Here is a 25,358-nt window from a genome sequence, read left to right on the forward strand (position 1 = left end):
TAGAGTTAGAAATTCACAGATTGTAGGAAATGTACAACATTGTTCCGTCATAAAATATTGACTGTTATTTTTCATATAGTGGTGTTTCATTCTATCATTTGTTTTCTTTTCCACCAGCCTGAAGTGGTTATAGTGTCGTTGTTCAGTACTTTGGAACATGGTGTAATGTTACAAGACAGCTTTGCTGTCTCTGAAAACCACAATGCGTTCATGGGTCTGGAAGTCCCGTATTTCTACTTTGTGAAAAAGGTAAGTTCAGTGAAAGCTCTCTTTCAGTATAGGTTTGGTTATTCTTTAAGCAGCAATGTCAAAAGTTTTCTGTAGAGTAATTCCCCATTTGAAATGTGGTCTGTTCAGACTGATATCCAGGAAAGTTGGTAACCCTGAAGATTGAGATTATATCAGTGATAGAGGGACATCTTTTGAGCCAACCTCCAACCAAAGTTATGTTTTTATTCAACAGCATGTTATTTGTCCGGTTCTCCATTCTAGACTTTCCTGATTTTCCTTTTAACTTCATCATCCTTACATGAGTACATCTGTTGATGGACCAATTATCAGATAGAATTGCAAACTTCAGCAACGGTTCTCATTTGATCCCAAACACATCAATCATTTTTATAACAGCAATATTTATGGTTATATTTATGATATGTGTCATCAGGAAACCATGACAGATAATACAATGTTATGATATTGGGAGAAGAAATTGTATTTTACGTAACATTGTAGTACAGTACTATTTATATGTAACTAATTGCAGCTAATACAGATTATGGATAGTGTAGTTTGATAGTGAGATAAATGGAAACCTATGATGATATGAAGTAAGCTAAAGAAATCTTTGAAGGAACTAAGATGTGGTCTAGGAAATGATTGAACCTTTATCACCCTAGGGATACCAGAACATCTTATTCACCAGTCTAAGGATACTCTGACATTGCCTAGAATATTATTCATGTGTCTTTACTTAAATTCTCATCAATTTTTCATCTTAGCTTGGTGAGATTGGACCAGATGATCCACACAGTCCTCTCTCCAACCTGGGCAATGCTGTTGCCAGACAGGTGATGAGAGACTTCGTCGGTTTGGAAGATGGTGACAAGAGCGCCAGGGATGCCATGATGAACTTCAGTTACTACCTGACCATAGGCAACATGGATGAAGCTTTCAAAGCTATCAAACTTATCAAAAGGTGAGTGGGTGAGATCATCACTTGTGGTGTTTTGACCCATTGCTGGGTCTGATGCTTTGTGACATCTGATGTCATAGAGTTTTTAGTACCATCGATATAACAGATACCAATGCCAACCTTTCACAACTAACATTACAATGGACAACTCATTTTCCTGTGTGTACTTTTCACTTTGAAATGAACATATGTTATTTACGAACCATTGATTTTGTGCATTTGAGTGTGTCTTTGTTATGACGCCCACAGCCAGCATTTAGGATCACACTCAGACGAAAGCTGGCCGGAATATTGAATAAGGGTATGATAGTGTAATACTCATCTAGTGAAGTCAGTGTTTGGTTCATATATATATGTCTATTGACATTGACAACTTGAATGCACTTACTTACAGGATTATATATAGCCATGTAAAGACATGGTTATCAAATTAACATATAGGCGTGTATTAAGCTAACAGAGGCCTAGACTTGAAGATCTATTGCTCTAGCTATTGATCTTTCAGTCCAATAGAGGTCCAACTATAGAGGCATGTTTTGAACTCAACATATTGTATATAGATATCAACATCACAAACTGACATTGGGAACATAAATGCCCACATCAGTGCAGGAAGGTCGTAATGGACACTTTGGTTGAAATCACTGTACCATTGAAATTGACATAGTGACTTGTTATACCGGGTATTTAACATTTAAACAAGGTAAAATCTTTGCGTAAAACCAATATTGACTATTTATGACAGCATAATGAACATTTATATTGTGGCAGCAATTTATGTAAAATTAACATCTTAAGGCACGCCTGAGAAACTTGCGGTACAACCTTCTTGCACTAAGATGACAATTACAGTATGCATCGCCCATTTTCAAGGTCAGGTATTAGGAAAGTGTTACCTGTGGTAAATCATATTGTTGATGAAGGTAGATGCTGTCCGACTTTGTAATTGATTGAAAAATCAATTTTGCTGAAAGTGTTCCAACGATCGGTCTGCAGTCTTCGTTCTTTCTGTTGTACAGGGTTTGTGCAGGATATCTCAAATCAAATGAAAAGTACTGGGGTTTTATCAAAGTGTTTCTCCATACACATCAGATACACATCATACGTAGTCATAGACCAACACAGACAAGGAAGGTCCCAAGTCATAGCCAGCCGCATATAACACCTTCCACTTGAAGCATTTTAAGCCCCGGATAAGTATGTCTTTACGTGAAGATACATGTGATAGTTTAATCCAACCTTCAGGTCTTTACGAAGGTTGCCAAGTGATACCTCTATCCCCTGAGTTAATTCTCACTCCAATAAAGCACACATAGAGAGAGTAAAAGTCACAATTTGTTTAATTTAGAATGTATCTGAAATGAGTTTGATTTCTTAAATGATACTGAAGTTCTTCACTTTCATGTTTCTTGTTTTTTTCAATGGTAATCCATCACTTGATCTGGTCAGTCCTCATTCTGACTTTGACAGTGTAGATGGTATACTTGCACACAGGTAACTGCTTTAATAAGACACGTATTCCATTTCCTTTGTGTCCATACAATTAAATCTTGGGGATTAGCTCCCAAGATGTTACACATTTTATGATAGTGCATGAGGGAGCCTTGTGGTGAAAGTATGCCCTCAGCGACAGAAGGTGTAGTGTACTTTTGTTTTAGCAAATGCAACACCAGCTCCCCATAGTGTAGGTATGATGTCTAGCGCCACCCTGTGTACTTCTCATCCTTTCTTTCTTTCCTTTACAACATTCATTAGCGTTGTTCCTATTTGTCACTATTGCCTATAATTTGTAGGGGCAAACCTATGCGCATTTAAGTTCAATGAGTAGCAGTTACATGTATTTTCAATACATGTTTTGCTTAGCTTTTCTTTTTTTCATACAGCACACTAAACAACTGGTGTCTTTTTTTGCAATAAATGTAAAATTTGTTGACTATAGTACGGCTGGGAAGATTAGCAGCACAGAATTAAGTTTAGAAGCTGCAGTTATTGCTTTGGTGTTGACATCATGTTGTTCTACAATGTCAGTTATCAGCAGCGTTATAATTTGCCGTCCCATGAGCTCTACAACAGTGAAAATACAAGCTTACGTTTATTCTGATAAGTGCCAAAGAGGGGGATATGGTGCATGACCTCAGGAGCTGAAAAATGTGAAACTTTGAACGTGTGATATGCATAAATCTAGTATTCTTTTTGTGAGCGAATTAAAGCCAACATGATACCTAAAAATGATTGTGTGATTAGCTCATATTTGGTATGCCTATAGACTATAAGTACCAAAAAGAGCTTATATTTTTGTATAGGAACTTTGTGTGTTCCATAAATATTCGACGTGTATGGACACCTTGAAAGGGAACACAAGAAAGGAAACAAAAGCAGATTGACTAAACAAGAATAGCAAGCATGTTTTTCAAAACCTCTGACCACTGACCTTTTGAGCTACATTTTTGTGTGATCTCACATGTTTTATACACTTATCTCATAATTGTACGGCACTTATTAGGTTTAACAATGAACAGGTATCAGACTCTGTCACAACAAGTCTTGCTGTTTGGCTATTCCATTTCCATTTTATCTATTCAGTGAAAATGATAAGATAAAATGGTCCTATTACGTATTTTGTAGCTAAACTCAATACTACCGTACATTTGTTTGGAAATTCTAAGTTTAACTTTTAGTGCAGATGTCACAAAATGACCTGTGAAAATTTTGCTTTGAATCATTGATCTGCTCTGTAGGTTCCTTTTGAGTTTTAGTGAACACAAAATAATTATTTTGTGCATTACAGTACTATCACAAAATGCCAAGTTTAATTTCAGTATTTTAGTATTTCCTGTATGGCATGCAATGCGTTACTGATATAGTAAACATGCACCCGTCCTCTTTGCTTTTAGCCAGTAGGAGATCACACGACAATATGATGTATGCTTTCATCTGTCATGCTATGAACTGTACATTTCATGGGCTCATCCAATCAGAGTGTAATGTTAACTTTCACTGCATGGCCATGTCCACTGTTGTTTCCACCAACGGAAAGTAAACACGATAGAATGTACAAAGAAATTTGCATCTGACCGTTGACCCAGACTTGTGTTTGCATTTGGCCCTTTGCAGTGCTTTCTCTCCATGTTCTCAATTATTGTGTTTTTGTTTGCATGCCACATTGTCTTGCATGGGGATAAACACAGAAATGAAAGGTGAGACCCATTACGTTCAAGTTGACATTTCAGTTATAGACTAGTCCTCCTTTTCAGTTGGTCTTTACAAATAATTTTTAGATTTTCATGTCGTGTTTGTCTGTTTTACACTAACTCTCAACTTACTGGTACTTCAACAAAGGAGATGTTTTTTAAAAGTTACCGAAGGCAAATGCGCGTTTTTGAAGTGTGTATCATTAGCAATTTCTTGATCATAGTATTGTTCAGAAAAATATACATAGCATTGTGTAGTACCAGTGAGACAGCCTGTCTGGCTCGGAGCAAGACTACCTGTACGGGTAGGTCATAGTTTGCAGTCAAAATCATGCTTTCTTGCAGTGACTAGTTGCAGATTGATCCTCATTCTACCAGGCTCCACAGACAAACCATAGAAATAAAAACAACTTGGGAGAAAGAGGATTAATTGGTAGAAAGACGTTACAGCATCATTGGCGGAGTGCAACTCACAAATTGCTTTGCAAGACAGCCTTTAAAGTTTATTAGGCATCTGTGTGTGATAATTCAATGCATGTATGAGAGCTTTTCACTGATGATAATCTCAGGATTTGTTCTTACAAGAAAGTTAATTTAGGTCTTGAAGTTGACATACTCTTTTCCAACAAAGTGTACTCATAATTGTAAAGCATTGTTGTCTCTTTACTTTACAAGTGTCTTGAAGCTCACTCAATAGAAGTTCAACAAGGTACAATTCAGGAAATGTGATGTACTATATGCATGCACAGTGCAAAAACCTTGAGCCTTCAAATATACTGAAAACCCTGTCAACTATCGTTGCTATTTGAGAATAAAACGGCATTTCTACTCGTATGTCTCAAGTCTGGAGAAGTATCGTCGCTGGTTTTGGAAATGATGAATGCTTATTGCTTCATTGGCGCAACTTGTTGACTGCTACAAAATGCCCAGGCAACGTCGATCATGATGATGAACTTGCAACCTGTCAATGTTGCTTCAGAAAAATATCCCTGCTGCTGTAGCAGTCAGGATACTCTTGTCTCGGGTTGTCGTCTGTGCTTATCATGTTGTGTGTGGACATTGACGATGGCTCGTTTGACAATCAGGTAGACATCACAAAAGTTCAGCAACGGAGCAGGCTCACATAAATGTCAGTTGTGAAGAAATTGAACGATTCATTGCAAATCAATGCCAAAAACAGACATTCATAAAAATTCTAGTATTGACTGTGGTTTGAATGTACATGTATGAAAGTAGTCCGGGTTTCATATCCATCACATGTGTAATATGGATTCATTGTAGTCATATACCTATAGTGTGACGCGACGTCACACTATAAGGATAACTGGGTCTATGTATGTGATAATCTGCAATATAACATACAGTTCAGGTATAGGACATGTTATACTAACTTTTCATCTATTAGATGCACCAGCCTATTATAGGACTCTCAATTGCTTATCCCAAGTGTGTGACAGGTTAAACAATTATATGTATCTATAATGTTATGATAATAGTTATTGGTTTTTCTTTCGAGTAGAGGTAGTTCCATCCCTAGCAAAGTACTAGGGAAAAGTTTGAACATGTGTCTATTAATTTTGTTTGTTTGTTTGTTTTCATTTCATTTTCTCATTGTTTACGTGTTGACAATGTTTTTCACAAATGATATGCTATTTTGAAATTACATATATTTTAGGTGTATATGGATATTGACAGTGATTACCTATTACCAATGACCCTAGGCTGTATTCCTACTCACAATAACTTTCCATCGATGTCGTATCTCTGACGATCAGAACATACAATAATAGAAAATGAACACTGAATATGAAAAATGCAATGTTTTACCTCATAGTCCGGCTACAGCAAACTATCTTTTGTTAGGTGTGATATTGCTTATGTAGGTCAGATATCTACAGTGAAACACACATGTATGTACCTATGGTATAGACACAACTTCAATCGGTCCTTGTCCGTCAGTTGCTTAGCAAGAATCATGACACTTTGGCATATCCGTTAGATTAAGTTTTTATCAAAGTTGACATATCATATGCTACATTATCAGTGAATCACTAAATCTTATCAGTGAATTGAAAGGGTCTTGCTAACTATTTGAATAATATACTGTTTTTCTATAGAGATACTGAAGTCTTAAATTGCATCCGTAGAGAAACTTATTATGGCTGTGTAGCTGGTTAAATGATGTATTTGTGCAAAGCATCTGATCTGCTTTGTCATATCATTTCCCATTCTCAGTGAATCTGTCTGGGAAAACATGGCCAAGATGTGTGTCAAGACACGACGTCTGGACGTGGCCAAAGTCTGCCTGGGTAACATGGGCCATGCTAGAGGTGCCAAGTCCTTGAGAGAAGCCGAGAAGGAACCAGAGTTAGATGCCAGAGTGGCAATGCTGGCCGTACAGCTTGGTTTACTGGTAGGTGCTGGAATGGCTGCTTGACATTTGGTTTGTCATAATTAGTATAGCTGCTGAGGTCTCGTTTTTATGTTTCTTTTATTAGTCCCCACGGACACCGTCCGGGGGGACTTATAGGTTTGGTCATGTCCGTGCGTGCGTGCGTGCGTGCGTGTGTGCGTGCGTCCGTCCGTTCACGCAGATATCTCAGAGATGCAAGGAGCGATTTCATTCAAACTTGGTACAAGGATTACTTCATATGTCATACAGATGCACGTCGATTTGTTTTGTGATACAATCCAATATGGCCGCCAGGCGGCCATTTTATTACGATTTTTTCATGTACAAAGCCATAACTCAGACATGTTTCAACCGATTTTATTCAAAGTTGGTACAAGGACATTGACCAATGTCATAGATATGCATGTTGATTTGTTTTGTGATACGATCCAATATGGCTGCCAGGCGGCCATTTTATTACGATTTTTTCATGTACAAAGCCATAACTCAGACATGTTTCAACTGATTTTATTCATAGTTGGTACAAGGACATCGACCAATGTCATAGATATGCACGTCACTTTGTTTTGTGATATGATCCATATGGCCGCCAGGTGGCCATTTTATTACGATTTTTTCATGTACAGAGCCATAACTCAGACATGTTTCAACCGATTTTTTTCAAAGTTGGTACAAGGATATTGACCACTGTAATAGATATGCATGTCAATTTGTTTTGTGATACGATCCAATATGGCTGCCGTGTGGCCATTTTGTTACAATTTTTTCATGTACAGAGCCATAACTCAAACATATCTCAACCGATTTTATTCAAAGTTGGTACAAGGACATTGACCTATGTGATACATATGCACGTCAATTTGTTTTGTGATACGATCCAGTATGGCCGCTAGGCAGCCATTTTATTATGATTTTGTCATGTACAGAGCCATAACTCAGACATGTTTCAACCGATTTTTTTCAAAGTTGGTACAAGGATATTGACCAATGTCATAGATATGCATGTCAATTTGTTTTGTGATATGATCCAATATGGCTGCTGTGTGGCCATTTTGTTACGATTTTTTCATGTACAGAGCCACAATACTCAGGCATATCTCAACCGATTTTATTCAAAGTTTGTACAATGACATTAACCTATGTCATACATATGTACGTCAATTTGTTTCATGATATGATCCAACATGGCTGCATGGCAGCCATTTTGTTACAATTTGTTCACGTCCTTTGGACACGTACGATTTTATTCACCAATTTTATTCAAACTTAGTGCAAGGACATTGACCTATGTCATACATATGCACATTGATTTGTTTTGTGATACAATCCAATATGGCCGCCGTGTGGCCATTTTTTTTCCCGATTTTTTCATGTCCGGAACCATAACTCAGACATGTATCCAGCGAATTTATTCAAAGTTGGTACAAGGACATTGACTTATTTATACATATGTATGTCGATTGGTTTCACAAGGTGGTCAAATATGGCCACATGATGGCAATTTTGTTATGGTTGTTTCATGTCGAGAGCCATAACTCTGGCAAGTCTCAACTGATCCTATTCAAAGTTGGTACATGGACATTGACTTATGTAATACATATACGGTACATGTTGATTTTTTAAACAGTAAGATCAAATATCGCTGCATGGCGGTGATTTTGTTACAATTTTCTAATGTACAGAGCCATAACTCAGACATATTTCCACCAGTATCATTCAAAGTTGGTACAAGGACATTGACCTATTTCATACATATGCTCGTCAATTTGTTTCACGTCATGTAGCAGTAACATGTCAATTATTGAAGTTTTGTAAGTAGGCTGATATGTCAAGAAATACTGCACCAAATTTCATGAAACTTTGCACAGATGTTAAGCTCACATTGCTTTAACATTGAAAAAGACATTATCAGTGTCATTTTAATTAATTTGTAATTGCATATGTAATGAACTTTCCTAATTAGAGTGATATAGCCACAAATTAATACGTCAAATTTGATGAAACTTGATACAGATGTTGATCTCATAGTTTGTTGTAAATACTGCATCAAACTTCATGAAATATGGTACCAGTGATAATCTATTAAGTATTAGGATTGTATGCAAAAATTTTTGCAACACCCTGTTGATTAATTCCTAGTTGACTCATTTTATGAACTTTAGGATGGTGGCCTACATTGGTTTTATGTTTTCATCACCATGTAACTCATTCTTGGCCATTGAGTGCCATCTGTATCAAAGTATTTTTATCACAGACCTAATTAATGAAGAGGACTCTATCCTCTCTGAGGACTTGTAATCAAAGTACCCATTAACAAGTGGGACTGTGTCATCAACGATGACTTGTTTTATTCAAAAGTCGACATTTGAAATTTGTGACAAAACTACTGGCATTATTAACCCTTTTCCTGCCAAGTCCATATTTCACCACCAGGTCAAACACAACGTATTCCATATGATGTAGTTTAACATAATACTGTACATTTGAAGGCTGTTGAAAACATAATACTGTAAAGTTGATTTTTTGGGGGGACAAAAGATGGTATAACATACCAAGCCAAGTGGGTGAAAATACGTCATGTTTTGGCTCAATACCGCTTTTTACTGACTTGGCTGATGGGGAAGTGATACAGTTATTACTGTCTGGCAGGAAAAGGGTTAATACAAGAATAAAGGAATGTCTTTTAGTGCGGTGATGATTTGATGAAACTATATTTTCAAAAATCATGTCAGTCCAGGACCACAACCTGGAGTAGTAGACACAGTCAAATAACAAAATATATTTTCAAATTCTGTCAGCATCATATCTAATCCATACTTCTTTGCCATTAGTAACAAAATTACCAGTTTGAAAATATGCATTTTCGTCCTTTCTGGAAAAAAATTTTCAAGTGTTACTTTGGCAGGTCAGAACGTTGACCTACTGTTACCTCAGTGAGAAAGTGCTTACAATTTGTGTTTCAATATCATGAATTGGTTTGTCAGCAGCATGTGTGATAACTGCAGCTTCCAAATCCCATATGTAAACAAATCATCAGAACATATAAAAAAACCAACACTGATCTATGTTTCATTGCACAGGATGATGCAGAGAGACTTTTAAAAACTTGTAAACGCTATGATCTTCTGAACGACTTCTATCAATCCAGTGGACAGTGGAGCAAGGTAAGATATAAAGATGGTACTCCTGTACTATAATTTGCTTATCCCTTTCACATTCAAAATAATTCATTATTCATCAAATACTAAGGTTGTAAACCCCTACTGATATCATTCCAGGCCATACCAATCCATGTATTCCATTCTTTTGCTTTCATTGTATTCAATTCTAGTTCATGACAAGTTTGGTCACACGCTGTCCTAAAGTGAGCTATCGAAATTTTTCCACCTTCTTCATCAACACATGCGTCACTAATAGTTATTCCCTCCATAACACAGTGGAGCTCTATTGGCCACTAGGTTGCTTGTTTCCATTCCATTCCATTGTAGTTAATTTCGTTCTGTACCGTTTCATTCTGTTGCATTCCAAGTGATGATATCACATTAATTAATGCAACATATTCATTCTCTTCTACAATATCATGGTTTTTCAGAATCTTGTTAAACTTTTCCACTCGCTAGAGTACCCTGCATGATAGCCTTGTCAAGCTCTCCAACTATAACCTGGTTTTGCTTGGCCGGCAAATTTGGTATGGAATCCCAAACCACCCTCTGTGTCACACATATACTCTCTACATCAGCAAAGCATTGTAGGAAGAAAGCAATTCTCTGATTTGTGTTGCAGGCAATGGAATGTGCTGAGCTCCATGACAGAATCCATCTCAGAACAACTTACTACAATTATGCAAAACATTTGGAGGCTAAAGGAGACATTAATGGTGCAATACCCAAGTAAGTCATTACTTTTCAAATTGTGGTGTGCACTTTGTTGTTTGAAGTCAAATAGAAAAAAATCAAGCTGCATTTATTAAGTGTTGTGGTTATTTTTTGGATTATACAGAGTAGTGTATTGTACAGGGTGACTCATTCTCAGCCATTGGTCATCAAAATGTCCTCATTTATTATACTGTGATATTGGTTCAGAATGACAGGTAAAAAGTATGAAAATGAAACATTATCTGATAAAACTAGCATATCTGTTGGACTTTGACAGAGCAATGCATTGAAACTACTTTGTGTTTCACTGTTCTTTGTTATGGAAACTACTACCATCTTTAATTGTGTTATTGTTTTACTTCTTTCAGCTATGAGAAGTCAGACACCCACCGTTTTGAAGTACCAAGAATGTTATTTGATGAGCCACAGGCTCTTGAAGCATACATCATGAAGACAAAAGACAAGTGAGTTACGAAAGCACCATAAACCTACACTGTTTATAAAAATCAAAATTAATTTTTTGGTAATTAATTGTATAATACATGTACAATGGATTTATACCAGCTTGTGTCATTAACCTCTGAATTTGTGTGTGTGTGTGTGTGTGTGTGTGTGTATATACCTCAAAAGTTAGGTCCATGGTCAGAGTTCGACTCTCTAGTATGGTGTTGTGTCCTCAATCAAGGCACGTTACTCCTCATTGCTTCGTTTGGTAATGAGTATCATGGGTACCTCATCCTGCCATTTGCCATTCACATAAGTGAGAGTTTGTGCTATGGTAACTATACCATGAATGGTTCTCATACAGGCTGTCCCAAAGCATGTGACCCTTGTTTAACCCTTTTAGCGCCAAAGTCAGTCTTTGTCGCCTTTACAAAATACAACCCAGTCAACTTTTTTTCAGACTTTTGCCCAAATTTTGATAAGAAACTAGTCACTGAAATTTTATGTCCATTTGGTCCAAAATTATCAAAAAAATTACAGAAAATTTCATAAAAATTGGTAAAATGTAGCACTCAAATTTTGGTGGGAAAAAATTACAGCATTCAAATATGGTAATATGGTCCTTCCAGACAGCTAGACCTTTAATCTCTCCTCCATTATTAATACATCTTATCAGTGTACGCTTACAAAGTAAATATGATTTTACCTGTCAATTAACAGGAAAATAGCAGGACAGTTGCAGTAACTTTAGTAATAGTTTCATTATTTTTCCCTAGAATTGCTATTTTCCTCCTCAGAGTATGTTGAAGTCCATAGTTTCACCCTTGGTGACAGAATGCAGCATGTACTATGTACAATGTCAAGGTTGGTGGATGGATCCCAACACGGAGTGAAATTCAGTCACCAACAATAGTGTTTCACACTATACACTTACAAATCTATATTGACAAGGTGCACAAGGGCATTTTGAATGATTCCGGGGAATAGAACAAAATTGTGTTTTAGAGACAGAAAAATCAGAAATTTCCGCCAATGAATAATAGATACTTTCGTCACTCCCAAAGACATCAACATGAAAGTGACACTGTTATTTTGGCAGGGCTCTGCGTAAATGGTGGGCACAGTTCATGGAGAGCACAGGTGAAATGGAGACTGCTTTACAATTCTATGAGGCTGCCCAGGACTACTTATCACTGTGTAGGGTTTACTGTTATTGTGGAAACATGGACAAAGTAAGTTGATTGTGAATCAAATGAGCTTTAATTTCAGATTCCTTCACAACAGGTTTTCCAGATATTTTAAAATTTTGAGTAGAAGATACATTTCACCTCATTGAAGATAGATGTATTTCATGTAATATACCTCTGATTGTTTCACCTTGAACTGAACAGGCTACCATTTGCTGCTACAATTCTTGTCAGACCAAATCAATGGCAGCATTGTGTAAGCAAAGTGCATTATACTGTACATGGTACCAGGATTAAATAACCTGGTGTTCATAGGACCACACCCTGTACAACCTCCATTGTTTGCCCAAATTGACCATTGACCATGCAGGTTTTCATGCTAATTGAATGGAGAACAAATAAGAAGGATTGTCATTGATGATAATTATTTTGCGTACATTATGCGAGAATCTGATGGTATTTCTTTCATCGTCCAAACTCTTATGATAACATTGTATTACATTATATCCAGAACACAAGCAAAGATAAAGTTGCTGTTTGAAGTTGAGGTGCTTCAAAGCAAATCATGACAGCTTTGTGTTCAAGTTTCTGATTGGTTCTGAATTCTGATTGAAAGTGATACTTCTTTGCAGGCGGCGGAAATTTGCAATGAGACAGGTGACAGAGCTGCTTGTTATCACTTGGCTAGGCAGTATGAAAATCAGGTACGTTGACCCCTTAACTCTGTGGTGGTATGTTCATCACCCACCAAACTGAACTTTTGCCCGAGCTTATACAAATATATGATATTTGATTTGTCCCTTCATTCTTCACCAGCTATGTCTTGTGAGCATCCTCTCTCATCAGCGGATTCCTTCCCATTGAAATGCATCTCACTGGTGGTCAGATTTGGTTTGACACATTTGTGTAGTATATACCAATATTTTAGAAATCTGAGTTTTCAAGTTCATATGTCACATCAGGCTGCAAGATTCCTTGTTCCACGCAACTAGTTCAGCAGTGTTACAAATTCTGAAACCAGGTCCAAGTTGACAAACACAAGGAAAGATTAAAAAACAGATCAAATGATGAAAGCTGATGTAATAGTTCCGACCTTTTCATACTTATATCATGGTGTGCAATTCCAGTTTTCCTGGTTAAAAAAACAGGGTTTAATAAAAATTTTGCGGTGAAAAGGTTTGGCCAGTCCATGTGCATTGTAATATTTCAGCTCAATCACATTTTTGCAGTGCCATCCCTAGCTGTCCTACTTGCTGAGAGCTGTAATGTTCTTGATGTCAAAAATGCATGTTGCTACATATTGATTGTGTTAATTACTCTGATATGTATACAAAAGGTATTGTTTTGGTGTTTTCAGTTTTCAAAGTCTAATTTACTGATTTTTCTTTTCGATATTGAAATTGAAAAAACTGAAATAAGTGTAAATCAACTCTGAAATTGATACAATAAAAGAAAACAATTAGACAAGAATACTGTGTTGATTTGATGCGCGTGGACACACAAAGCAAAGCCAATATGTCTGGCTTCCTAATTTGCATTTTTGATAAGTTTCATGTGATGTGTAAAGCATACCGATTGGTCACTACTGCTTTATGTTGTGTATTCTGTGTTGCAAAGATCACTGGCTCTGTGGCTCTCTATGAGGTAATAGAACAAATGATTATTACTGTCTGCTTTACCTGGCCAATGGCAGCCTGGCATGCAAGTGCTTTGAATTCCCGTTCATGAAACAAACAATGCCATTGGTCCTTCTTGTGTCATGTGATTAACCAGTGAAGTAGCTTTCCCAGATAGGAAGAAAACCCCAGATACAGTTCAAATGTGAATCTCTCCAGGAGATTATTACACTGTTCATGCATCCCATCTCAGTTTTAAGTCTGGGTTCCTTTGAAATGTTATGTTGATAGTGTGTACTGAGTACTTTCACCCCTGCTGTGTGTCAATCGCCAAACTTTTCTTGTTTAAAAACGTTAACTACTGTTCAACAGAATTGTACAACTACAAGTTCATGTTTAGAATATTCAAATATTTTTGTGTTATCATTCTTTCTCCTTGTGACTTCTAGTGTTTGTGTGCATGTTTGTGAACATCAAGTGTGCGAGGAGAGGAAATGTTCATGTACTCAGTGTGCTGTGTTTTCAAACATGTTTAATTTTTTTCTTTTTTTAATTTCATTCTGACATGTATTTTCATGTGTTTTATCTATGTTGTCTGTTTTGTCTCCGTGTTGCAGTTTGATGAGGTAACGTTTTGTGACTCAGAGTGCGTTGAAGTGGTGATTCTGTTGCTGCACCAGTGCATGCGTAATTTCTTGTCACTCAACACATCACAATCAGTCAAACTAACGTTTGACTGTATTTCAGCATGCTCGACACAAACATGAAGTGCAAACCTTGAAAATAATTTTTTTTTCAAGTAGTAGCAAGAAATTTCCACCGTTGATTACTCCGTCAGATTTGCTGTCGATCTCCTATTATTAACAAGAATACTGAGTATTTAAAATATCACACGGAATTAAAATTGCACCGAGGTTGTCCCTCCACAAATAATGAAATAACAAGCCTTTCCCACATTGATGATTTAAGTTTGTGTTTGCCATAATTCTTTTCAGGTGAACAATACCCTCTTGAAAGTGTTTTGGCCCGTGTATGTCTGATGTCACATTGCAGTTTATCAACACTCATAGTCAGTTTTTACTGGCGTATTGTTCTTCTTCCTGTGTGTTCCCCCAAAATGCACAAATAATTTTTGCTTTGCTGTGAGTGTTGGTGTTTTAAAGGGCATTCAAGTGCAGTGGTTTTCAGAGGACCGTACACTATGGGTCCTACTAATTACTGCCCGTAGCTGCCCGAGCACTGCCCGAGGAGCAAGTAGGCCAAATTTCGCCAATTTTAACACTAAGCCAACAGCTTGAACTTATATTATGCCTGGCTAACCAAAAATATCATTGATTTGGTGTTTTTCTGTAGCGGTTTTAGAACCTGAAAGACGTGGGGCTTTCGACTAGAAAGACGTCCCCATCTTGATTGTGAGATCATACCATTCAGTGCAAGGGGTGATAAGCTGTCAAGCTTTACGCACTTGTCGAGATTATTGTACCACCTTTCAGACTGAATGGTATGATCTCACTATCAAGCTGGCAATGTCCTCCAAGCCCGACGTCTTCCGTGTTCCAAATCTGCAGGAGAAAACATCAGGTTAACGCCAAATCAACAATATTTTTGGTTGGCTGGGCATGATATAAACTGAACCTATTGGCCTAGTGTTAAGATTGGCGAAATTTGGCCCACTTTTTCCTCGGGCAGTGCTCGGGCAGTTCTCGGGCAGTCCTCAGGCAGCTACGGGCAGTCACGGGCAGTAATTAGTAGGACCACTACAGCTATTGTATTAAAATATTTGTTGGTGTACCGTGTGGTTTGAACGTAAAGGCTATGTCGACGTATATCCCACAATTTTGTCTTGCACATTCAGAAGATTTACAAGTTTTATAAACTGATTTACAAACTGCACACTAAATGTCCAAAACATCTTTCACAACAGGAACTTGTTCCGACCATCCCGTGTCATTCATCAAGTACATGTACTGTAACGAGTCAAGAATAGGCCATCATGTTGTTCTCACGGTTAAAAAATTAAGTTTAAACTTGCAGCTTGCAATTGCCAGTGGGCTACATCTCATGAAAAGACTTCCTTCCGGAATATGTCCATATCAGATAGAAAGTAGCCAATAAGGGAGCTAGATTTCAGTTTACTCTGTTACATCACTGACCCCATTTAGTGACATCACTGTGTCAAAGGTCAGACACCTACAGTCAGGTAGTCCTTATTTTACAAGTGACAAACAGCATAGGTACAGTGTGTATAATTTTTGTGTACGTAGTCTTTAGAGTTACACACAAATGATGTAAAACAAACTATGTTTTTGATTCTGTAAATATGAAAAGTTGAATCACATTTCACGTCAGTTATGAATTTCTATCTTTCTTTGCAGGATAATGTCAAAGATGCCATTCACTTCTTCACAAGAGCACAGGCATACAGTCAAGCAATCCGGTTGTGCAAGGTAAAAATAGTGTTTCTCAGTTGCATTGTTGAAAACTAATTCCTCAGACTCATTTTGAAAGACAATAAATCAAGTTGTCTCAATGTCAAGAATAATTTTTATATGCTGTTCATCAGTGACAATCTTTTACTTTTCTGATGCTGTCTAGTCAGTACTTTGATTTGCCTGTATGTCATAGTATTTCATAATTTTATCAAGCAGTAGTTCATATGATAATTATGGTAGTATGTGCTTCAAAAGTAAAAGACTCAAAACTTTTGCTCAAACTTTCCTCCCTGAAACTGTCAACCATTTTCTTTCAAAATCAAGTGCAAAATTTGGGGGTTCACCATGCGAATTTGGGTTTTAGAGAAACAAATACCCAAAAGTTACCAATATTTAAAAATTCAAAATGGCCACCATCCTTTGTTAATTCTATAGAGAAAAATAAAAATTTTGATTTTTGAAAAAACTTAAGACAAAAGTTTTTCTTACTCCAAAGGCTTTAACCCTTTCACCACCATGGTTTGTCCCAAACCCATAGTATTCTATGGTAAAGTTGGACCTGTACACAGGGAACTGGGGGCAAAAGGGTTAAAATGAGAACCCACAAATGGAGGATAAGAATTGGCAAAGGTTGAGAGTCCAAATATCTGTCCCCGAGGCCATTCTATCTCAAACACATGACATTTTTTTAAATATCATAAAATATTGTGGTTTTACGTTACGGTTGGTACTTTTTTCCAGGTATGGCTGTGTCGCTACACTAGCAGTAAAATGACTTTGGAACTTGGTAGTGTTTCGTACTAGCTTACTGTCCTCAACAAAAATGCTATAATGTGACACAAAAATACAGACTCAAGATAGCTTGTGAATTTCTAACCAACAAGCACCCTAGCTTTGTAGCAGAAACAATCCATCAATTTCAAGGAGATTTGGGATTCAGCTGAAGATAATGAACGAAAATAGTCAATTTTAATTGTTTATTTTTTTGTTTTGTTTTTGTTTTCAGGAAAATGGAATGGAAGATCAGTTGATGAACTTGGCCTTGATGAGTACAAAAGAGGACATGATAGAAGCGGCTAGATACTATGAGAATAATCCACACACTCAAGACAAAGCCGTTATGCTGTACCACAAGGTATGTCAAAGATGTTGCCATTGTACCCTCTGTCACTAACATCTGTAATAATAAATCATAGGGCCTCAGCATTGGAATATGGCAAAAGCTTTTAGATGTTTACATTACTAATACCGTTGATTGCACCCATATGGTAACCATCCCAAATTTGTCACTCGTTCAACATTATGTTTAGAAGTTTCGTGTGATCGATAATGAGGCTTTGTTTGACTTTTTCTGTGGCCAATGTAAATTCAGTGAGATATGTTGACTACAGTTTAAATTTAAAATGATGAACTATTAGTTTAAAGTTTTAAAATCTACCGGTACTTGAAATTTAAGTTAGTGTAGGCATACACAAACCTATATTATTGATCCAAGTTGTTTGCTCAGTGCATCAGAATTTTGGCATTTTCAGAATTAAATCATATTTTTCGGGGAGAATCTGTGTTCTTTAAAATAACGGTTATTCTTTACCGGCACACAGGGTGGTCACTTTTCCAAGGCCTTGGACTTGGCATTCAGGACTGAGCAGTTTGGAGCTCTCCAGCTGATAGCCGATGATCTGGATGAAAGAACGGATCCAACACTACTCAACAAATGTGCTGACTTCTTCATGGAACACGGCCAGTATGACAAAGCTGTGGAACTTTTGATTGTTGCTAAAAGGGTAAGATCGAAAAGCTATCTAGTTCAGTGGGTTTACCATCACAGCAGCTGTGTCAGTAAGACAGACATACATTTTACTTTTGTGACATCTTCATTACAACTTCAATTACCTTGGTATTGTCAAACCATATATTGAATAGCTAGTAAAGATACCAGGATGTCTCTTCTACTGCTGCTACATCAACAATTTTATACTCCTATTTCTCCTTTCTTGTTAGCGTATTATGTCACAGGGTTTTCTCTCGACTGCGCAATTGCGCAAATTACTCATTTCCAACCACTTTCTGCCCTAAAAGTTACTGACAAAGCGAAAATTGCACATAAAACACAGCCCATTTAATGGTGACCCAAGCACATAGTGTAGTGACCCGTGTATTTGCTGTTGTTTCTGCACCCTATAATGTCAAATCTGTCCCCTAATTTTGATGTATGGGCAGAAATTGCCCCCTTCGGTGAACATGCAGAGAAAACACAGGTATCATAGAAGACAGTACCTCAAGGTTGACTACAGTCTTATATCAAGGGTCAATATATTCTATTGTAGCTACAATTAGCTACATGAAACATACATGGGGGTCGTTTCTTTCCGATGATAATGAATTGATGTTTGTTAAAAATGTTTCAATGGCCAGGGCAATAACAATGGTATAATTAGTCTTTGTTGACCCTTTGCTTTGTTCATTACATCACCAGTATCTGGAAGCTCTGGACCTGTGTGTGCAACACAATGTCACCATTACAGAGAAACTTGCTGAGAAGATGACAATACCTAAAGACTCGGACAAAGTCAACAGTGAGACAAGAATCAAACTTCTTGAGAAAGTTGCCGACTGTGCTTTCACCCAGGGTTCTTATCACTTGGCAACAAAGAAATATACCCAGGCTGGAAATAAAGTCAAGGTTGGTGGAACTAATTAACAGTCATAGAGGACTTTCTTACCAGTATATTTTCAATGAAACAATTCAGATTCATTAACAAAAGCTAAAAATGTTCCGGCTAGATTCAATAGAACACAATTTGTATGACATCACATGAAAGCTGCTGCATAAGATATCTTTCAACACATTGCACCTAAGTCTAGCTTCAACAATGTGAATTTTATCACATCTATGTTTTGCTAACAATATTTTATGCTAAAACGTGGGGACTATTGTTTTATCGATTGATGATCACACTCACTTCGCATTTTAAGGCTATGAGGGCTCTGCTGAAATCTGGAGACACAGAGAAGATTGTCTTCTTCGCCGGTGTATCGAGACAGAAGGAAATCTATGTGATGGCAGCTAACTACTTACAGTCTCTTGATTGGAGGAAAGACCCTGAAATCATGAAGAGTATCATTGGCTTCTACACCAAAGGAAGAGCTCTAGATTCGCTGGCAGGATTTTATGATGCGTGTGCACAGGTCAGAATTAGCAAGTCGAATTATTCAACCTTCAAGTTGTAGTTTGTGCCTCAAAAGTGGGGTTGCTGGTATCTCAGCTTTAATGCATTGAGGTTCTATTTTCTCTACATGCTTTTAGCCAGGAATTACTGCCTAAAATGGATAGGGTTAGAACCATTGACAGGGGTGGTAGGGTTAAAGGGTACATAAATTATGTGATGAAATTATATGTAATATATGCAATATAAAATGCAATACAAAATATTTATGCAAGTATATACAATATCTGTGGAATTTTCATTCTCCTCTGTTACCACTTAATGTCGCCATAAAAATTTTTAACATACATCAAGTACAGCTACTTTTTTTGTACAATAGAATATATGAACTTCTATGACTTTGCGTACAATGGACTGGTTCTACAGTTTGATGGTAGTAATCTTGCGTTCATTTTTGTACAATAGAGCAAAAATAGCATGCTCACATTACATGATCACAACGTAAGATTGTGGCAGATTCTGTGATGATTCAAATTTAAGATATCTTAATGATGCTCTGAGGGATCTTGATGGAGAATATGATTTGAAATATTGCAGGTGGAGATTGATGAGTATCAGAACTATGACAAAGCACTTGGTGCGCTGAGCGAAGCTTATAAATGTTTGACAAAAGCAAAGATGAAGAATGTGTCACAACAAGAAGAAAGAATAGCCAGTTTGAAACACAGAATAGGACTTGTCAAGAAATTTGTACAGGCTAGAAGGTGAGTTTATTGGTAACATATATCATTGAAATGATGTGGCAACACCACAGGTCAGCCCAAATATTGATGCCTTGTCTGAATGGAGACTTAATTTCATCCTTGGTCCCATACAACATCACAGCTATTTGGCCCTGGCAAATTTTGCCTGTATGAACCTGGTTGATATGGAGATATTGTCCAACTCAAGGTACTGTACGACAGATTCATGTATGGTGTAGTGATATTGCTACATTTGTGCATTGTCTTGTGTAATTCTGATATAATTAGCACATCATGTTTAATAACAAATTTAAAGGTATACTATCACCTGTTCCAATTTTGCCACAGTTACCATGGAAAGAGAAAATCTAACCAATCACAGATTTTAAGCGGGTGGCCGCATTTTAAAAAACAGAGCCCTCACATGGGCATTTTGAATACAAAGAACGCCCCTTTGACCACATATGGACATATTTAGATTACAGGTTACTATATTTTTAATAACAAATGTAAAATGGCAACCAACCGTGTCCTGGTACTTTTGATTTTCCGGTAGATTCTATGATGAAGACCCAGAGGAATCCATGAAGCAGTGTCAATTGCTTCTGGAAGAAACTGATTTGGATAGCGCTGTCAGGATAGGAGACGTCTACGGACTTATGATTGAGCACTATGCCAGGACAGAAAACTACAAACAGGTAAATTACTTGAACCTGATCTGTGAGAAACCTCGATGTGTGTTTTCCTATGTTTCTCTGTTGACGTGATCCTGTAAGGCTTTGAGCAGTGCTTATTCAAGTGCTGTAAATTGTAAACAAGAGAATTAGAATCATTATTAGTAGTTTACCAAACCAGATCTATGTAAAAAATAAAAAACAGTAGATTTCACTCTTCCAGACTCCATCATATTCTTCAAGATTTCCATCAGTTTGCGTACTGTTTGCATGGACTTAAGACATGAAGAGTCAGGGGCGGAGGGCGGGTCGACAGTTTTTCTGACAGTCAAATCTTTACAATTATACTTTTGTGGTCTGTTGCTGTTAGGACCAATTTTTGAACCTAAGCTGCATGTTAACTCCAAATAGGTTGATGCAAACCATGCCTGTGCTTGTATATTCCACAGGCCTATCACTGCATGGAAGAAATGCGCAAGCGTGTGCCAGCCATGAACATGGCATACTACGTGAACATGAGAACCGTAGAGGCCATCCACAAAGCGTTGGATATTCCCCTGGGTAGAGGCATGGCCGGAGATATGAAAGACAGGATCAGCGATGAGGAAGACGGTGATGTTGTCGAGGAAGAAATTTACAATGGAGATGATTATTGCTGATAGACCACATTGCTGATCTGTTGATGTGTCACCTTCCCAATCTATCAACTTAAACAGGACGGAAGTAGTATTTCACCCTTCTAGAACCACAGCTTTTTTGATCTGTACTGGCTGACCCATCAAAGTAGTCTGAACAGGCTATCTACTTCCAAGAGTTATTTGGTTGCATAATGCATTTCTGCTGCAGACAGGGAAAAGACAATTTTTTTTGAATTAGCTGGTCTACATAGTATGTATGTAATTGTCTACTTACTGAAAGAGTTCCGGAATCCACCCTAAAATACAGAGTTTCAACTATTAAACCTTGAAGGTCATAGCACTTACTTGATTGTGACCTTTTTCCACAAACCGTCCATAGGTCCGATAAGCGTATTGTCTACTTCTCAACCATGGGTCAATAATGGTATTTTATTGACCTTAATTGTGCCTTGCTACTTACCAGTCTCTTTTCAGCCCAAGGGGGATATCACCAAGTATTTCATGACCCATTCAATATTGTTGTTTTTGATGTGTAAACTGTGTGTGTAAAATGACCAACTTATTCCTTTGTGACTGTAAAAAAATTTATCAAAATTTTGTAGACAGTTCAGAACATGTCCAGCAGGATATTTTTCAGAAAGAAAACTATGACGAGTGTCATCCGGTCAACGCCATCGTAATTTGGAGATATGACTAATGTCTAGGTTGATGCAGCAAGGATATTCATCAAAGCACTCTGGGTATATGAATTCCTAAATTTGAAAACAGTCTGGAAAACTTAATTTTTGCTGGATTTGCTGCTGGTTTGCTATTTACAAGCTCCAAGCTAACTTGTCACACAATCTTCAGAGTTTTACCAAATTTATATCACCATTTACAAGATCTCTTTTGCCCCCAAAAATTTGGTACAGCCATTTGATTTTGACACTAGTACTCAAAATGTGTTCTCAGTGTCAATGCCACCGCTGCCTACTTGTGAATGTATTGATGAAACAGTAGTACATTTCAGTAAAAAGAGGTGGTTTTTTTCTAGACTTCAGACAGTAATGGTGTTGTTCCCCTAAGTCCCCAGAGTACTGTATACTTACAGTTGAGTAATTAAATTTCAAAGCATCTGAAGCAAAATTGTCCACAGAATTTCAAATCTTAGATGGGTTTTAAAGGCAAACGAACATCAGGTTCAACTCCACACACTCATACCAGAGAAATGTCAGAGCAGAGAGACTGTGTGTAACAATTTGTAGACTGGTTGGTTCTGGAAGGGAAATGGCGGAATAATTGGATATTTGAGATGTTTACATTACAAACTCTAATGTTGTGTATAGCTTACAGATATTTTTTTGTAAATATTTTCGACATCAGCAAGGTAGTTACTGAGCAATAGTCCACACTTCATGCCAACTTTGTAAAAATATTTGTAGAAAAACTGCAGTCTAGTGCATCTCAGAAAAGAGGTATATTGTAATATTTGGATTTCTGTTTGTGTATGCTTTATATATAATTGTCGAGTTTTTGCAATAAAATGAATGATTCTAACATTAAAATTTGCACTCGCATAATACACTTTCACCATCGTACATTGCGCATAAACACAATGAATACATCGCTGAAAAGTGCTGACAGACAATGAGTTGGTTTCTGTCATACCTTTTGTTATCATACTGTTGGTTATGCCAAGTTGATGCAAGCATAGAGTCTGTTTATTATTTAAACAAATCAGTATCTCCTGTAATTAAAATGACAGCATGAGGTATGTTATGTTTAGATTGTTTCAATGTTTCAGACGGATTGTGGTATTCCAGCTTTTTACCAAGCCATTCCCTCCCTGTCGAGCAATGAAGGGGGTCCATAGCCCTATTATTGAAAAATACTCAATCATGCTATTTCCCGAGCATATACACTGAGCACTTTTGCTTATCTTCCTGATCATACACAACAATTTTCCTGCTCATATACATGCAACAATTTTCCGGACTGTATACACATCATTGTTCCTTAACACTTCCTGATCATATACACTGAACCTTTCCTGATCATATACACTGAACACTTCCTGATCAAATACACACCTTTTGTGATTACATAAACTTTACACTCTCTGATCATATACAGGTAACACTTCCCGGTCATACACACAACACTTTTCCTGGTCATATACACTTAACACAATGTGCATTTTGTAAAAGACGAAGTCTTAACCAAAACTAACAGTATATATACATCTTGATTTTGTTGCACTTCATAACATTTCCTGGTGGGAGAGATTACTCCAACTCTGATTAAAAAATAACTGGTAATTTGTTGAAACGCTTTAAAGACAAACATTTTTACAGGTCTAAACATTAATATCAATAATTATCATGGGGAGGTCCTTCACAGGTACTATTCTGGAAGTTAGTTGACTTGGTCCATTAGAAACAAATTTATCTGAAAGCCGCAGATTTGAAAGCCCCTCTACAATTCCTAGTCTCGTACTCACTGTAGAATCCTGCATCAAAACACTGTTTCTCTAAGCCCCACGATCCATGCATACGCAACTTTCGACCACAGGTTATGGTTCTGGCACATTGTATATGCTTCAGTATGGTAAGACCCCCATGACTGCTTTTAGTATCCTCTTGTACCAGAAATATGACTTGCGAACAAACTGATGACTAGGGTAAGGCATGTTCAGTTTATGGTCAACACTCGATAAGCTTTGAAAGTTACAGTTTGATCGTACAAAGGACGATCATGAAACACCCCAGGCAGGCTTACAAAATTAATTTATAATCGAAAAAAATCAAATATTAAAAGTGGACATATTATTGTAGATGCAATTTTAAGGTAGTTTTATGCCTCGAAAATGAAATGTCTTTTACTTTTGTTCAAACTTTCCTCAAGCAAACTTGCAGCCATTCTTTTTCAAAACCAACAACTCTTGGACACCATGCAGATTTTGGTACGGGAGGAACGAACTTCTTAATACCCGTATTTCAAATTCAAAATGGCCGCCATCCTTATATGAGAAATGGAATTTCCGTTTCTCACAAAACTAAGCCGGCCCGCGTTAAACCTTAACTTTCTCTTAAGCTTCAAAATGAGCCCCACAAGTGGTGGCCGTAAAGAATATAAAGTTTTAGAATCCGGATGTCTATCCCTAAGCATTCTACCTGAATTGTTTTTGCACTTCTTACGGCGGTCACCTGATATTTGCATGTTTCTACCATAATTCATTGTTCCTGATGTATGCTAGAATCAGGCTTATCGTTCAACAAACATGTACTCCCAGCAATGATAAAAATATCCTCCGTGAATCGGAGTAAAACAGAAAAATGACTGAGCTGATTTCATTCTCACAATATTTGCCTCTTATCTACAGTGTCCTGAGTGTCTAAAATAGGCACCAGTCAGATAAATTTTATTTAGAGGCACAAGTTTGACATGTATTGTACCACCACTGTGACATTTTTGTGGTGGAAATGTTCCTAAAAATGATCATTGTGAGTACCAATAGCAGTAACTAAGGCCGTGTAAACTGTAATTGGAAACGTGAAGCAAGAAAATGTACTGCCACATGTTTGGTTCTGAAGAACGTTATCGACATCTCATCTGGCATTAGTTCGACGACCGTGGAGTTTATACAACCGTCACCAGAGATACAGGGATCAGAGGGATTATTCAGCCTCAAACCATGCAGTCCATTCATACTTGTTTGGTATGGGGAGATGGGGGGACATGCATCGTGGACGGCAAGGACCTGTGTGACTGTGAAAGGGTGGTCTTGATTTCCGCTAATACATGTGT

At 37.3% G+C, this 25,358-nt stretch overlaps 1 protein-coding gene across 2 annotated transcripts in view; it reads left to right on the forward strand.

Annotated features, from left to right (window-relative positions):
- LOC139151503 (intraflagellar transport protein 140 homolog) overlaps nucleotides 1-23,116 on the forward strand; it is a 51,205-nt gene extending 28,089 nt beyond the window's left edge. For both annotated transcript variants that reach the window (XM_070724360.1, XM_070724359.1), the window contains exons 17-32: nucleotides 118-249; nucleotides 999-1,195; nucleotides 6,619-6,796; nucleotides 9,877-9,960; nucleotides 10,580-10,686; nucleotides 11,040-11,135; nucleotides 12,215-12,347; nucleotides 12,935-13,006; nucleotides 16,294-16,365; nucleotides 17,357-17,485; nucleotides 17,952-18,134; nucleotides 18,827-19,033; nucleotides 19,327-19,539; nucleotides 20,115-20,281; nucleotides 20,817-20,958; nucleotides 21,384-23,116. In XM_070724360.1, the coding sequence (XP_070580461.1) occupies nucleotides 118-249; nucleotides 999-1,195; nucleotides 6,619-6,796; nucleotides 9,877-9,960; nucleotides 10,580-10,686; nucleotides 11,040-11,135; nucleotides 12,215-12,347; nucleotides 12,935-13,006; nucleotides 16,294-16,365; nucleotides 17,357-17,485; nucleotides 17,952-18,134; nucleotides 18,827-19,033; nucleotides 19,327-19,539; nucleotides 20,115-20,281; nucleotides 20,817-20,958; nucleotides 21,384-21,593 (2,322 nt within the window). In that variant the 3' untranslated portion in view covers nucleotides 21,594-23,116. The remainder of the gene's footprint in view (nucleotides 1-117; nucleotides 250-998; nucleotides 1,196-6,618; nucleotides 6,797-9,876; nucleotides 9,961-10,579; nucleotides 10,687-11,039; nucleotides 11,136-12,214; nucleotides 12,348-12,934; nucleotides 13,007-16,293; nucleotides 16,366-17,356; nucleotides 17,486-17,951; nucleotides 18,135-18,826; nucleotides 19,034-19,326; nucleotides 19,540-20,114; nucleotides 20,282-20,816; nucleotides 20,959-21,383) is intronic.
- The last annotated feature ends 2,242 nt before the right edge of the window (nucleotides 23,117-25,358 follow it).

The sequence above is a fragment of the Ptychodera flava genome, chromosome 15, assembly GCF_041260155.1.
Source record: "Ptychodera flava strain L36383 chromosome 15, AS_Pfla_20210202, whole genome shotgun sequence".
NCBI lineage: Eukaryota > Metazoa > Hemichordata > Enteropneusta > Ptychoderidae > Ptychodera > Ptychodera flava.